The sequence below is a fragment of the Haliotis asinina genome, chromosome 11, assembly GCF_037392515.1.
Source record: "Haliotis asinina isolate JCU_RB_2024 chromosome 11, JCU_Hal_asi_v2, whole genome shotgun sequence".
NCBI classification, from domain to species: Eukaryota; Metazoa; Mollusca; class Gastropoda; order Lepetellida; family Haliotidae; genus Haliotis; species Haliotis asinina.
In genome coordinates, this window is record NC_090290.1 from 7,719,945 (window position 1) to 7,737,863 (window position 17,919).

At 40.1% G+C, this 17,919-nt stretch overlaps 2 protein-coding genes across 2 annotated transcripts; one reads left to right on the forward strand and one right to left on the reverse strand.

Moving 5' to 3' along the window:
- Nucleotides 1-7,426: 7,426 nt before the first annotated feature.
- On the reverse strand, nucleotides 7,427-7,903 carry LOC137256475 (hepatitis A virus cellular receptor 1-like). Its single transcript, XM_067794314.1, has one exon. The coding sequence runs from the start codon at nucleotides 7,901-7,903 to the stop codon at nucleotides 7,427-7,429; it is 477 nt and encodes a 158-aa protein (XP_067650415.1).
- Nucleotides 7,904-7,920: 17 nt separating this feature from the next.
- LOC137256476 (uncharacterized) lies at nucleotides 7,921-9,539 on the forward strand. The gene is made up of 2 exons (XM_067794315.1): nucleotides 7,921-7,943; nucleotides 8,609-9,539. The coding sequence occupies exons 1-2, from the start codon at nucleotides 7,921-7,923 to the stop codon at nucleotides 9,537-9,539; spliced, it is 954 nt and encodes a 317-aa protein (XP_067650416.1).
- The last annotated feature ends 8,380 nt before the right edge of the window (nucleotides 9,540-17,919 follow it).

Below are 17,919 nucleotides of genomic sequence, written 5' to 3' on the forward strand. Positions count from 1 at the left end.
TGTGTCTCCAGACCCGATACAAAAGCTACATGACACATCAGAGCACATAATGCCCATAACGACTCATTAACGGCCATAAACAGAAAAAAAAAGATCATTGCAAAATATCGTTACGGAGGAAAGGCATGTAGAAAGCTTTTAGACGAGAATCTGTCAAGCCAAAGTCCACAGTGTCATCAAAGCTGGAGATGAGATAAAAGCTGGGTTCTGATCCGCATCACATCTTTGAGATATTACATAAACTGAGCTGTAATGTTATAATGTTATAAAAAGCTTGAAATACCTTTGTAAGTGATCAGAGCAATGACCGGTTCAACGAGTGATTGAAGTTTAACGCCGTTTTAAAGATTGTACGCAAGTTGCTGTTCTGTTCGGGAAGCCATTTTGAAAAAATATTGTCCTATTGATCCCCATGACTGCAGTAATGCGATTTGAGGACATTATTTTGAAAAATATAACATCCGCTAAGAATTAAATGTGCTTTCGGATTGTTTTAAAGAAACTTCACAAAAAGGTACATAAGATGTATCTATGTGTCGTATTAGAGTCAGTGAAGAAATGCTGGTCCTATTCTATTAGGTCTTGGGGCATATGTTGTAATTTTTCTCACATGACAATAAAGCATTACTCATTAACCGTTCATTGTTTTGAGTTGAGCTACATTAACCGATGTTAGTAGATGTCAACGGAATGAGAATCACTGACTGATTCAGTTAACTAGTTTCATTACTGAGACCGAATATGACTAGTTGCCATTTGTGTGTTTTGGTTCGACAATATTTTGGCGTTGAACACTGGAAGGGTACTTCATGCATAGAAACATGATGCATTCATAGTCAAGCGAAAATATTCAAATCATGAAATCATGAAAAAATCCTCTTCACATAAAATTTAATAATTCCGAAGAGACCGATTATTAAATGCTCATCAGTATCAGCATTTCTATTTAAGACGACATGAATAATTATTGCTGTATAGAAATAACCACATGCAGAAAATTGAGCTTGGTTGTGTAATGATTCAAAGGCGCTAAAGGTAATGCCTAAGCCTTTTGAGAACATTAACCCATATGTCTTTCACACAAACCTTTTTAGATGCTAATGGTTCTGTTGACACCATGAAAACAGAAGGGGTTATAAAAACCGGATTGGGCTTCCCATTACATATTCTTAATAGTGTTTTAACATGTTCACGACTGAAGTGTAAGAGGCCATTTGGGATCTGTCATGCTACTCAGACTGTCATTTCTTGACCAATATCGTCAAATCAGACTTCCTCTTTTACTGTGATCCTCTGTCACTCCGAGTGAAGGTCTAGTAACACGTCCGCTTCAAGTCTTCACAGGCTGTATTTGTAATAAACCATTCAAAGAAACTTCTAACTCTATGAGAGACTGAGGTGGCCATTTACATTAGGGGTGAGTGAGTTTAGTTTTCCGCCTCTTTTAGCAATATTCCTGTATTATCAGGCGGATTAAATCAGCCATGGACTTCCCACATTGTACCCATGTTGGGAATCGAACCCGGGTGACGAGAGAACGCTTTGCCCACTAGGCTACCACACCGACCCATTAAATACATGTGAAGTTGTATAAACCGATATTTACAAATATTTTAGAAATATACCGTCTCTGAGTGGTACAGAGTAATCAAACACGATTGAGTCAATGTTTCAAGTTATCCAAACTTCGACACAGCCAAATATTTAATGAATAGAGAATGAATGCGATGGAACTAAACTTTTACAACCGTACGTTCGACACAAATCCTTATTTCCAGATCCTGCGCCAAGATTTTCGGAGAAGGCTTAGCGCTAGTCGCAAGTGCCGTACATGAATAGTAACTTACGACTGTCCTAACGCTATGAGAGCTTCGAAAATCTAGGCCAAGGTGCATACGAAAAAAAAAAGATTTATATTTCTGTCAACCACTGAACCTTGATATAAACCTGATAAAATAACAACCAAAACGTTGTTGTGCAACGTGATAAACATAAGCCATAATTACTAGTGAAAAACGCAGTATATTTCACTAATCAGCCTTGATTCATTCGACAGCACAACAGATGACCTGTACACAGAGGAATGAAACATACGTACATCGAAACGTACTGCCAGAATCAGTGAGAAAATGGATGATACAACATATCTGCATGAATTCAGTTGACAATGCCTGGTTGATATATGTAATCGTATCAGTTGCATAGACCATGCTGTTGATCACGGGATTGTCTGGTCCAGACTCGATTATTTACAGACCGCCGTCATATAAGCAGGAATTTTGCTGAGGTTCATCAATTCACGAACACCCTATCTTAATAATTCCCATGACACAGTCAGGACTGTTTTGCTATGACAATGAAAGAGTTTTGTGGTGTAAACTCAGCTAGGTTCCTTGTAGCTAGCACAAGTACTGTCTGTCGCAGTAGACCTGTAGATAACCTATGATCTGTAGTTTGTATCATGTATTGTCCAAAAAACTGTGATAGTCTAGTTGTTCTACTGTCCATGACTCGACTGAAACAGTGTCGATGTGTCGTTACATATATGCACTCACTCACGAACCGAGTTTTATTCTTTTTGCATACGCCAATAGCTTGGAACAAATTCAGTGGTAAGACATTGACGGTACATATAGTCCACACTGAATCATCTGTACTGAATAACACATGGTCACATAACAGGTGTTGTAATTCAAACACATGTATTTTTCAAAAGGAAAGAAAAGGAAAGTTCAATATTTCGCTGCGCGGTTATTCTTTTCTCAATCGCTCAATTCTCGTTCGTGAGATAAATGAGAATGACACATACACAATACACGTGAAGCTATTAAACGTCCAGACAACTGAAATGGTATCTATTGTGCATGCACAATTATTCATGTCTTCTTGAAACTCCAACATGTTCGGCATTTCTGTTCTATAAGGCTGCATAAAAATAATCAAATGTTTCTTGGGCACATTTTTTTCAAATGTGACGAGGACGGTAGGACTAATTTTTGATAGAAAAAAGTGACGAGGGAGGAATACATTTTTATTTTTTTTTCTCTCAGAAATACAGCTTGGTACGTTTAGCACGCGATAATGAGTTGTAGATTGAGTAACACTCGTTCTCACAAACACCCATTCTTATAGTGCACAAATGGATGATTGGGACGCGGCCAAGTCAAAATCATTTTTTAAAATGGCAATAAAAAAATACGTCCATAAATTAAAGTGACGCGCCGATGCCCGACAAACATATCACCTTTTTTATTTAGCCTAATGCATACAACGATGACAGTCGAAGGAAATATAGTGGAGATTACCCAGACACCAATTGAAGAGCATCTTCTGATTACATATCTGAATAGAAACGACTCGATAATAACTTGGTGTAAAACGCAGTGTGTAATTACTCTACACAAAATCATCCCGGCATCTCAATTGTTCTCTTCACAGCAAGAAGAACTTCAATTTTATTTTTTAAAAAGTGGGAGATATATGGGAGTCAATCAATGTTGATATAATAATAATGAATGTTTGGAGAGTGCATCAGCACTTGCTCTTCCTCATGACCACAACTATTTGTACGAAATCGCCCTTGGAAGATGGTTTGTACATGGCGTGGATTTACAAGATGTTTATCAAAATTAATTGTCTAGAGTAATTCATCGGCCTTCTTGAAAACCATCAAAATCAAGAATGGCACCATGCACTTATATCGAGCTACCACAGCGTATGTGCTGTCCATGTGTAAGTTTAAGAGATGCCTGTCTGTGAAAAGCTTCTTAAAGCTGATACTTCCTATCCAAATTGAAATTTCAAATTCTTCTACTTTCTTAATGATAACAGATCCCAGAACGTCCTCGACAGGGAATAATCACTATCCGCTGAAACAATGACATTTGTAGTGTTATAATATATTGTAAACCAAAAGTTGCTGTGTTCTGTAATCTGATTGGTTGAAAAACATGATTAAATGGTATTAGATTCCCGGAAACTGAAAGACTATTCACCGCGTATTGACACGTAAACAATTGTTTTGTTGTGTCATCAACAGTGGTGACGTCATTCAAATCATATTGTGACGTAAAGTTAGAATGACGTCACAAATGAGCAACTCCAGATGCTACCATGGGAACCAGCTGAAATCTGATGACACTTCACTGCTGTGTCCGTATTCGATGTAAACGAGTGCAGACACTAAAACCCCTTTGGTTTACTTTTGTGTTTACAATGTCGATAAACATCATGTGTTGGCCAATTTCGGGGTGTTATTGAGTATTTGAAGCACGGGAATATTTCATTTGAAACCTCCGGCTGACGCCGTCGGTTCCAAATGCATTCCCGTGCTTCAAATACTCAATAACACCCGGAAATTGGCCAACACATGATGTTTATCTCCTAAGAATCTGATACTTATGCATCCTGCTAAGCATTTTTTGCGGTAAAGATAAAACATAAAAACAAACATAATATTATTTAAAAAGAAAATAAATATCATGTGAAACAGAGAGGCTAACTGTTTACAAAGACGGATTTCATTATCAATGCGTATATCAAATGAACTGAATAATAAAGTCTATATTAGTTTTATGATATCGTGGTGTATTCACACTGGTGTATTCATTTCAAACGTATCGCAATGGGTTAAGGATTGAAACACTCGGTCTATTCTTTATTCTTTAAATGACCACTCCAATTTAGATTTCAGCTGTACCATTAATTGTTAAAAAAAATTGAATCCGTCATACCTATTATCAGTACATAATACAGATTTAAAAACATGTATATTACTTTCAGGTTTAGGCAATGGAATAACGGAAGTTAATAAACTGAAGTACAAAAGAAAGTACACACCCTACTAATTTGTCCATAAATGAAATCAGAACAAACATACATAAGATCCAACTGTTTAATTTTTTTGCTGGGTCATTTTCAAACGTGTTGGGAAATGATTTAGAGATTTGTTCCAATTTGAGCACTTTTGTTTACATTTGCGTCCATAGGGGGTATAAAAACAAAGTAAAGGTCATCCCACGGAATGGACGATATGCCCGGATACCAGCAGCCCGAAGTCGTCTCATGACTGTGTTCCTGCTGACGAAGTGACCTAGCGCTGTCGCTGCTGATGACGTCATGGTGAGGTATCTGTTACGCAGATGTAGAGTGCGCAGGTGTCGGTCTTCTGCAGGGATTGGTACTCTCGATCTTCCACTTCTTGGACGGTCGGATGTCTGGCCAGTATGGTTGAAACGACGAAAGAGTCGGATAATGGTTTACCTGGTGCAGCGAAGAGTTCTTGCAATCTCACGGTTTTTTGAGACCCCCACTTGCGACATCCCGACGGCTCTCTCTCGCTCCGCTGCTGTAAGACGTGGCACTTCTCTTGTGTGCTTTTCCTCACAAGTGTAATGAACGGTAGAATACACCGCTTTTCATACCCTTTCTGCACAAACTGCACGTGCAAATGGAACAAATCATCCTTTTCGAAAAAATCACTTTTTTGGAAACCAGAATGCTAAAGTTTGGCCACGTGTTATCATTGATTGCGTTCGTCACAATGCTATAACTTCAAGACTGAAACAATTTGGGGAACCATTTTGAAAAAAACCCTTCAGTTTATATATACCTATAAAAGCATGGTTTTGTCCATTTTGAAAGAATATCTAATAAATCACTTTTAAAATGCCAACTCTAAATATTTAGCTCAACTTCAAAACTTTCTCAAGGAAGGTTTCATGTTGCGTTGTTGATAGCTGTGAATGCATATGACATCGTGTATATTTCCAATGCATATGCTGTGAGTGTATGTTTGACAAATATTGCTGTTGCGAACTTAAGCACCTTGTATGTATATATCTTGCAGCGAAGTTGTACTTGGGTCTGCACCCTTTTTACTGAATAAATCCTTCTACTCTTATCTAAGATAGCTAAAATATATTTTGTCTCTGACAATTCAACACAGTGATTCAGAGCCTATACACGTAAGTACGTACCGGTAATAAATTAACTTTGAAGCAACTTTCTATTACACGTTCAGTATCTTATCAATACCAGTCTACTGACTACACAAGGCCAGTTATTGTGTACAAGGCTATTGTGTTTCAAGTGGTCACGTACGTCTTTCGTCTACTTAATAATTACTCTACTTTTGGAACCAAGACTGAGATGAAGATGTTTCACATTGCAGATTTTAAATGCCAAGGATTTTGCAGGCATCAGCACAGCATTTTATGTGTTGCTTTACATCCATCCTTACAGTAGCGATTAATGTCTGTCCTCACAAAATGTAGTAGAATGAAGATGAAATCGTAATTTGCGTTTGGTAGTAATCGCATGACATTTGCTCAATGACACTGTGAGTTAGTCATAGCAAATGAATTCATAATATAAATCTGTTTATGTGCTTGTAACACAAAACCTAACGCCGCATTTGTAATTGTGCATACACATTGTTTTTTTTAAAGAAAAGCAGAAACACTCTTTTAATTTTCATAAGACACAACACAAGATGGCACACCCTTTGCAACAACGATGAATAAAACTGTTGTTCTTTGTTAACCGGAGCAGAGACTGGCTCTAGCCTTCTAAAGAGTATACTCTTTGGCTCCATGCTCTGTGGCTGTTAGAATTATGCTGTTTTCTAGATCTGTTACAAGGGAAGTCGATTTAGACGGATTCCAACTTGTGTACATTATGTGCAGCTTTATTAGAATTTGGTTCTTTGATTAATATTAATAGATCGTCACTCAGTTGAAAGCAAATATATCAGTACCAGTTCTCATTGATTTATACTTTGTTCAGGAAGTGCATACATTTCTGACTTTTTATTTATTTTTGACGTTGATGTCTTTCTCGTTGGGATGATTCCTGGTTTTAGACGGCACTGGAACGTTCATTAGAGCTAATTCCTTTGCAAACATATTGACATGAGTCATATTCCTTGATGCTGGAGAAAGGTCGAGTAGAAAAGCCCGTGTTTAATGAGACATTGATTAAACTGTGCGATTCTTTATATTTCCTGTTTTCTTAATTACGAAATACTTTTCTTACAAAGGAAACACACAGGGAATAGTTTATGAATTCGATGCTGTCTCCGCCGTAGGAGCAGCAACAGGATCTGTGAGTAATGGTAATAAGGAGAGTGATCTTTATGGTAGTGTTTGTTTTGGATGGTAGTGTTTGTTTTGGATGGTTGTGTTACCTGGGATGGTCGTGGAAGCTGGTATGGTCGTGGTAGCTGAGGTGATCGTGGTAGCTTTGATGGTCGTGGATGGTCGTGGTTGCCGGGATGGTCGTGGAAGTTGGGATGGTCGTGGTTGCTGGGATGGTTGTGTTATCTGTGATAGTCGTGGTACCTGGGATGGTGGTGGTAGCTGGGATGGTCGAGGAAGCTGGGATGGTCGTGTTAGATGGGATTGGCGTGGTTGCTGGGATGGTTGTGTTATCTGAGATGGTCGTGGTAGCGGAGGTGATCGTGGTAGCTTTGATGGTCGTGGAAGCTGGGACGGTTGTGGTAGCTGGGATGGTCGGGGATGGTCGTGATAGCTGGGATGGTTGTGGTGGATGGGATGATAGTGGTTGCTGGAATGGTTGTGTTATCTGGGATGGTCGTGGAAGCTGGGATGGTTGTGTTATATGGGATGGTCGTGGTATCCGGTATGGTCGTGGTTGCTGGGATGGTGGTGGTAGCTGGGATGGTTGTGGAAGCTGGGATGGTCGTGGTGGATGGGATGGTCGTGGTAGCTGGAATAGTTTTGTTATCTGGGATGGTCGTGGAAGCTGGGATGGTTGTGGTATCTGGGATGGTCGTGGAAGCTGGGATGGTTGTGTTATATGGGATGGTCGTGGTAGCTGGGATGGTTGTGGTATCTTGGATGGTCGTGGTTGCTGGGATGGTCGTAGTATCTGGGATGGTCATGGTATCTGGTATCTGGTATGGTTGTGGTCAAGTATCAGCGGTGTGTCTTATCGTACTTTTAGTGGTGTTATTCTTGGTAGTGATATTCGTAGTGCTGGTGGGGACGGCTGTATTTGCCGACTCATGCTATCGATGGTGCTAGTAGTAGGTCTGATCTAGGACGAGGTGTTTGTGTTACTATTGACAGCGGTAATAATAGTGGTAGTGGAGAAGGTTTTGTTTTCGGGCTTTGCCTGTGAATAATGGTGTCTCTGTCTTTAAATGATACTGGTGTTTATATTTAAAAGCGAAAGTGGCCGTACCAGTTGTATAAGTGATAGCAGAGGCGGTTGTGACTATGGCTGAAGTGGTAGTGGTAACTGAAGTTGTGTAGTTATGGCAAGGATCAAAACAGTAATAATCGTGGTGGCAATGATGTTGTTGTTGTGGTGGTGATGATGATGATGATGACGATGATGATGATTATGACATTTATGAGTATGAAGAATCTGTTTTCAATGGTAGTGATGGTTCTCTCTGGTGTTCGTCTTGGTGATGATATCTGCAATGATATGTCATGATGGTTGCAACCATTAGGCACTGATGACGTGCCAGTTATCAGTTGCACTGAAGTTCACGAAGTTTGACGATTAATTATAACAAGACGTACTTCATCAGATGTCATTCATCTAAAATTATTTTAGCTATAACTGCTCATTTCCAAAGGAATACCAAGGAGAATCAACACCTGACACAAAGGAATACCAAGGAGAATCAACACCTGACACAAAGGAATACCAAGGAGAATCAACACCTGACACAAAGGAATACCAAGGAGAATCAACACCTGACACAAAGGAATACCAAGGAGAATCAACACCTGACACAAAGGAATACCAAGGAGAATCAACACCTGACACAAAGGAATACCAAGGGGAATCAACACCTGACACAAAGGAATACCAAGGGGAATCAAATCCTGACACAAAGGAATACCAAGGAGAATCAACACCTGACACAAAGGAATACCAAGGAGAATCAACACCTGACACAAAGGAATACCAAGGGGAATCAACACCTGACACAAAGGAATACCAACCAAGGGGAATCAACACCTGACACAAAGGAATACCAAGGAGAATCAACACCTGACACAAAGGAATACCAAGGAGAATCAACACCTGACACAAAGGAATACCAAGGAGAATCAAAACCTGACACAAAGGAATACCAAGGGGAATCAACACCTGACACAAAGGAATACCAAGGGGAATCAAAACCTGACACAAAGGAATACCAAGGAGAATCAAAACCTGACACAAAGGAATACCAAGGAGAATCAACACCTGACACAAAGGAATACCAAGGGGAATCAACACCTGACACAAAGGAATACCAAGGAGAATCAACACCTGACACAAAGGAATACCAAGGAGAATCAACACCTGACACAAAGGAATACCAAGGAGAATCAACACCTGACACAAAGGAATACCAAGGAGAATCAACACCTGACACAAAGGAATACCAAGGAGAATCAACACCTGACACAAAGGAATACCAAGTGGAATCAACACCTGACACAAAGGAATACCAAGGAGAATCAACACCTGACACAAAGGAATACCAAGGAGAATCAACACCTGACACACGATAATTATTCTTGGATATTGTCACATAACTTCATTGTTAACTATTCAATGCACACAACTACTGCAAAACTGCAAATCGTTTTCAAGGACAGACGGATTGAGTTCAGGAATCAGACAATCTATGACGCCATCACGCTACAGCTTTAACAATGCACAGACGTCATTATCGCAACACTGCGTAAGATGACGTTATACTGACGTACACACACAGACACACACAGACACACACACACAACTATCCCAGCTACCATGACCATCCCAGCTACCATGACCATCCCAGCTACCACGACCATCCCAGCCACCACGACCATCCCATTCACTCACACTCACATACGCACTCACACACGTCCACTCAGTGAGGTGAGAAGACGTTTACAATAATTGTCTGTAAAGATTAGTACAATGCATGGCACGTGTCTATGAGAACACACATAAAAAGTCAAGTCTCTACGTACTTAAAGTGCTATTAGCCGTCACGTGTTGATTCAAATGTCGAGCGAAAACAGCGGAAGTCATGTTGTTCAAGTGTTGTTGAAACAACACTTGGACCGCTCAGTATGGAGGTTAAGTGACAAGCAGTTCTTGCTAAATGGCATGTCCACAATCCTCAAGTCTGTGATATGTTCGTGCATGGTCCTTGTAGTATGAGTGAAAATCGATCTGGAGCTAAGTGTGTTATTGTTACGTGGGTAATAGCGTTCGTTACCAGCCATGTTAAAGGGTGGTTGGGTAAAAGAGGCGTTTTTCGTCACGTAACTGCACGTGCTAAACGAGAAGCAAATTGATTTTTTGTCACCGGCGTTCTATGGGTAATATGGGTGTGCGATACCAGTCGCTGGTTCGATCGACAATACATGACCTCCTTCAACACACCCACCCCAGCCGCATATGCAAACACCAATTCAACCACACACTTAACAACGTATCCACTAACACACTCACTAACTCACTAAACCACTACTCATTCAATCACACACTCACTCGAGTCACGAACATATGTGCATCCACTGTCTCACTCTCTCACTTTTTCACTCCCTCGCTAATGCACCAGCAAAACACACCACACAATCACTCCCTCGCTAATGAGTCAGCAAAGCACACACTCACTAAATACAACAGCAAAACACACACTCACTAACGCACCAACAAAACACACACTGTCGCACCAACAAAACACACACTCACTAACGCAACAACACCACGCACACAGACACACATACTAACCCACCAGCAAAACACACGCTCACTAACGCACAAACAAAAGACACACTCACTAACCCACCAACAAAACACACTCAATCACTAACGCTCCAAGAAAACACACACTCACTAACGCACATACAACACAAACACTCACTAACGCACCGACAAAACACACACTCACTAACACACCAGCAAAACACACAGACTCAATCACTAACGCACCAACAAAACACACACTCACAAACGCACCAGCAAAACACACACACACTCACTCACTAACGCACCAACAAAACACACACCCACTCAAACAATCGCTTACTCAGTTGCTCATCCACCTACGCACGTCTACATACACTTACTTATACACGCACCCTACATTTAGTCCTTCACCAATTCACCAGCAAAAACACTCAGTCGCTCCTCACTTTGGTCATGGTGTGATATTCTGTATCTTATCTATATCTTTGGCCTATGAATCAAAGACATATTGTCTATGTAGTCATAGTCACCACCAAGTCCTATGTCTCTTTACATTCAGGGCAGCAAAACACTACGGGAATGAGCACAATTAATTACGCCCTGCCAACACCAACTGACCAAAGGATGCCCCTTACAACATCAGCGCTAACCACTATGGACGTTTTGCTTAAAATATGTTTCATTTTCACCTTTAACTCTTCAAAAATGAATTCCTTGCAGGGGACGAGAAATTTAAAGCACTCTACACATATCCAGATATGAATACAAACGTAATTGTTCGTGCATATATCATGATACCGAGTATAGTGGCATCTGAATATTTAACATTTTAAATTGAGACAAAGCGATCATATTAATTGGCGAAATACCACAAAACCACTCGACCAACGGTCCATATAAGTGTTCTTGTTATAAACACACATTACAACTAGAACATAACACTGACAAACGAATAGGAAGTGATGCTGGTATCGAGGGTTCCACATGCCGGTCTGGATGTAAAGGGATTCTTAATAGCTTCCAGCACAGGAAGCTCGGTGACTACATGCCCTGTAATGGTGTGAACATCTAATTATTTGGCAAGAACCTCGTCTGTAGCGGATGAAAGATTTCATTTTAATTTTCTGTTGAAAAAATACACTTTGCTAATACGCCGTGTCAAATCTGTGTAATGTGAGTGATGATATTGTAGACATGAAACTTTTATTGATATCAGATCCAATATTCTTGTAATCTATACAGTTTTATGTCACCACGATTATGTGGTTCCAGTCTTTTAATGCCTTTCAGCAAATATTGCATTGACGCATTGAAACATGTCGACGCCAGCGTGTTACCAGTGTTATATCAGATTTCACTGCAAGTGATAGGCAAACCAGGTGTGGTAACTGCATGAATTGGTTGGTGAAAAAGAAAAAAAAGATATTATGAATGCATGCAAAGTAAAACTATGAATGCTATCGATCCATTAATTTGCAAAATAGTTACCAAGTGTGAATGGTAACTGCACTTATAAGCTTCATACAAATATACAGATGAGCATACATTAAGCGAGTTTTCTGGATGCATTTTTTTGGGCTGTGTCACAATGTGGATTCGAGTATTTCGACTAAAGGCAATACAGTTTTATGCTTGGCATCAGTATTTAGTTACCGAGCTTAGAATGGGAGAAACTCGTTTATTTATCTCACCCACAATAAAGATTGTTAAGACAACATAAATAGTTTTAAATCATTTAGCAATGTTGGAAGGATACAGTGTCTTGAGTGCATTTTGAAATTTGTTTTGAAAACTCCAACAAATTTTGGAGCACTGCTGTCCATGGTTTGTTTTTCGAAAGACCGATACAAGAGGAGAATCGTGTTTATTTAATCTAAACCCAATTTACATCTGAAACCGATTACAAATCTGACAGGAAATATTATATTTACTTTTCCGCATACCACACTCTCAAGACAGACACTTGATTTTGTGGAAACAGTTAATGGTGTACGCCGACATACCAGTCACGTTACTTTTATTAACAGATTCCGATTAACAGATTAACAGTCTTTCCTTAAAGAAATCCTCAGCGTACATAGTTTAGACACACCATATAACAGATCTCCCCAGTCACCTAGTTATATCTTGATGTATGTCGACAGAAGGATCCCTCAAGGTGAAACAATTTGCCCACCAAACTTAACCAGAACCGATCGAACGTTCTGCTTGGCGGTTCGAGGATTTTTAGACCCAATGGAAGGAGCAAACTTATCTTTCCAGTCAGTGCAAGAGTGTCATATTTTCCACCGTAACACACCAAGTGTTTTAACGCCGACAGGTGGGAACAGACAAGGGGATGATCTAAGACCCCGGTATTTCTGGATTTCGGCACCTGTCGGTAAGAGGGCGGGCGGGCAGCCCTCAGCTATACATACAATCAAGGCATGTTTGAGCGATATCGACAATGACATCGTGCTTAGAAGCGTATGAGAAAATTCTAAAACATTAGCCCCAAATTTGGGCTGATACATTCATAAAGATGGACGCATCTTTCAGGATTTCGACTAAAACGCTAACGTGTTTCGATTAATCACTATGAAATAGTAAAGTTACAATTGCCCCATCGCGTCCTTGACACAGATATGGCAAGTCAACTGTTCATCCGAAAAATTACACGACAGAACATTGTACATTTAAGTATAGAGAGCTGCGCCTGGAGCGGAACTTCAATACTTCTTTACCAAACTTGGCACATATATAGATCTCGTGGTGTCCTAGGGCCTTTTGTTTGTTTTGGATTTCAGAATAAAATATTTTTTGCGTTTCCATAGCAACATATCTGGCTTCGACTGAATTTGGTGGTAGTGCTCCTTGCTGGAGCCGAACTTAAAACATTTTAAATAATTTCCGTCCGCTCTGTCACATATACACCAAAACATCGGACATAATCATAACTAGTAGACATATTGCGGGCAATATTGAAGACTTTGTCGTCTAGTTGTACATGTTAACCTCTACCTTGAAAAATGCAATCCATGACGCCACGGCAGTATGATATATCGTACTTTGAATGAAAAGAAAATAGATTACTAAGTTATGGTTGGACTGATTGACTAACTGACTCACTCACTACCTCCCTTATTCACTGACTCACTGATTGAATGACTCATTTAGTCACTGACTGACTCACCCACTCACATTACCTTCATCGCTGACTCACGCTCTCACTGCCTGACTACCTCACTGACACACTACCTAACTGACTGACTGACTGGCTGGCTCGCTGACTCGCTCATTCATTCACTCACTCACGCACGCATTCACTCTACCCGATGTAACCCGAAACACGGTCACATCTTTGCAGTACATTGCCATATAGAATGGCATGTGTTTGTAATATATAGTCTCTATGTTCAGTTCCTTGGAAGTCTAGAACAATCATTTCTCGCCTTCCGCCAGAGTTCTGTACAGATCAAAGAGATAATCCACAAAATGCGACCTAATAACCCATTTCCTTCACAAAGACGCTTGGATAAGCTCTAGGTGCCATTCTAAATTACAACTATGATGTATTCACTTAAACAACCTGTTTCGCCAATAGTAAGTGCAAGTATACGCACTTGTACATTTTACACAATTGCGCTTCAGTCGATATTTGAGCTACCATGTTGGGTTCGATGATATAATTGTGATCTCAGCTCCGCATCTCGTTTGATTACTTGACATTTTTAATTACAATGAATCGACTTTAATGTATCATCTCTAACCCGATTCTTAATTCAAAATTCAACTTAACTTTCCATTCATAATATTCACGTTGCGTCAAACATACTCAATGAGATTCTGTAGTCTGTTATCAATATTATCTATGCCATGTTGTTAATATAATGATATCAAATATTATTCATTGTCTTAACTATGATCTGTGCCTATGTTTTCTGAATACAGCACACATACGACATCGTGCTTTCTCCTCTAGTTAGAAGTTGGTTTATCCATGCATGTAATTAGATTGTGTACATGTGAACTAATATGACGTCGTTTTAAAAAACTTGAATGAGTTTACCTGTACGCCGCAATCAGCAATATTCTAACTGTAAGTCGGCGGTATGTAAGTACACTGCACCAGACAAGCCAGTGATGAAAAGCACGAACATCGACCCGCCCATGTGGAATCTGATCAGCCAAGTCAGCGGGTCTGATCCCTCTTAGAACAAGCATGGGTTCCCGAAGATCAGTTATAACCGGATCTTCACGGGTGAATTTGAAATTAAGTCGTCTGATAATTTGTTTATCTACTTTCAGTTAAACAGGGGAGTTACTCCATGCAGCATTATCTTCCACCTTTACGGTATTTACTTCATATCGTTACTTAGTGGTGTCTTTCCCCCGTGACGGTTTCACTTTCCCCGTTTTAAAGCGATTACTCTCTGTTACCCAGTGACAACTGACAAATTACTCACCGGTATTTCTTCAGTTACACGGTGTTCAACTGTCTAGTTACGCTGAGAATATTTCCCCCGAAACCTAGTTTACTTAATGCTACAAACTTACTGTTTACTTCCTCAGTTCCTCAATTTCAAACTGTATATTATTTATCTCCCGTTACATGGTGCTTACTTTCTCCGTTACATAGCGTTTAGATCCTCCAGCGCGATGTGTTTACGTTTTTCTTAACTAATTATTTATCCTTTGCTTCTAGTTACAAGGTATATATTTCCCCATTAGCGAAATCGCGTTGTTCTTCCCATGTTACAAGGTGTTTGTATTTCTCCTGTTACATTATGTGCACTAGCCTGTAATACAGTATTTTCCCGCAACACCTTGCTGCATGCAAACAAGCCCATCCAAGATGGCCGCTGCGCATTGTTCTTGTTCTCAGCGTCTCCTGACCAGGTGATATGTGTTACTCCTGTGGGTGCCTACACCTGGAGGTCAGGCAATCCATGTGGGTCAGCTGGCCGGGGGTCAAACTGGGTTACAGGCACACTCGCAGATGTGGTCAGCCTGAAGGCTGACACCGCCAGTCATTTCCAGGCGGGCCCGTTCAGTAATTACTGTTATTACCTCAATTTCAATTTCAATCTCAGAACTAAATGTCTCTGTTGAAAATTTCACAGATGAATTAGCAGGTTCTTAATGTCATGATATTAGAATAAACATTGAACGTGCTCTTTTTCAGATATGTAAGTTTACACCAGTGAGAGTACTTCTGCATTGAGACAGGTGTGTTAAATTGTTCCATGATGCCGTCGTCACCATTATATCATAGCAGGTAAACCAATGAACATGCGCAATATTTGCTCATGTACGCTTATCGTGGCACCTGTGAGTATACGTTACAGTACACTGACTTGGCAAGGCAGTTGTCACGTGCTCCGTTAAATGCAAAAGCGTCGTGTTCATTGAGGAGGACCGTCGTCATTTAGCATATATATCTAATTACATAAAGATAAATATGTATGCCAGATTTTATCTAACACATGAGTACAACTTGGTAATAGAACAATAAATGATATAAAGACAGCATCCATACATGTTAGATGGCTTTGGTGAACATCCCATAGATGAATTGTTTTATTAGCCATGCCAACTTTGGAGGAGATTATCAAAGGTAGGCAAAATGCTTCAAGGTCCAAACTCTTATGGGGCCCTCCCTTGGATAATTATGTTATTTTCACGTGACACACTCAATTTTACGTAACAACGGAGGCACCTTCATAACGCCTTCAACTTCATGATTCTTGCAGAGATTGCACTCACAACATTCACTTGATACAGAGGTGTTCCAAGCCCCACACACATACACGATGTCACCCTTAAAGAGTATAAAGACAATACATGTATATACACTCCTAAGTTAAAGTAGTCTAATACAAGGGTCTAAGAAAAATGAAGACAAAATATTCGAAAAGGTTTTTTAATTATTAATTTGATATTCATAAGCGTTTTGACTTGTGGCAATACCAAATGCAATTTTATACCATATTAATATTGTCATTGGTATGGCAGAATTTGTCCATATTATCCAGATGAAAACTCGGAACCGAATTCAATAAATGCTTCATAAATACTCCATCTGAAGCTTTTACTTGACTTTACTTGACTTAGGCATTCGCGCCACGCTGACGCTGCCCATCGGCGCATTTGGATACTCATCGCCATATCTACTGCTTTATATTGCTACATCATCAAAGTGCTAAGTTTGCAATATCTCCATGACTCAAGACGATTCAGTTCGATAACGTCTATTCTGTCTAGACTTGGACAGACGATGAGATGAAGTGAAAATCCATTGTATATTCATAGCAGTTTAGTGAATGGAAGATGATTCCTGAGGATGAAATAACAAGTTCGTGCACAGGAGTGGGTACGGAATTGGTCAAATCTACACACACGGTATTCCGACTGTCCAATGAATAATGATGACTCAGAAGAAAGTCACTGGCGATTATTGAGATAACTTATTAGGGAACTACGATAACTACAATTCATTTATATCTATGTTGCAAAGCCTGTCTCATACATGTATATTCATGCGAGCTGGCAGCATCTGCTCGGATGCGTGGAACTTTTGTCTCAGTTTGCCCACAAACCCCATGGTGCGCTCACGGTTGATTAACGATGGTAATATTTGTTTGTCTCTTGTTTTAAGCTGTGTTCAGGAGTATTCCAGCTATGTTACTGTTATTTGTAGATGACCAGACAAGCCAGTGACTGATATCATGAGCACCGGTTTACGCTAATGTTACATCCTGACATGCATGAACCAAGAGTGAATGACTGACCACTGGGTCCCAATAATCTCTAATGATCAGCATTGGTGACAAGAACGACGTCCGATGCATCTCCCTACTGTGACGTATATCAAACGTCCCAAATTATGTCAGAACACTTGACTAGATCAGACTAACTGCCAAACAAGATTAAGTTGAGCCTGGCAGTTGGCATTGTTAGCATTTATGAGCGCCGCTTACTGGCGCTTGCCATTGTGGGCGGTCAAGCGTATTGCGATGGGTGAAGCGCGTGGCCTGTCTCAGCACTGACAGGTTTTACCGTGCCTGTTTCGTAGATGTACTTTCTTTCTCCATGTACTTACTGACATTGGATGCCACCTCCCGGGTCTGAGAATGTATGATCTGACCGGACTTACCTAACTCTAACACGTGTAATTCTCTGAAATATAATTATATAATTATGCGAATATTACCGACTCGCTGC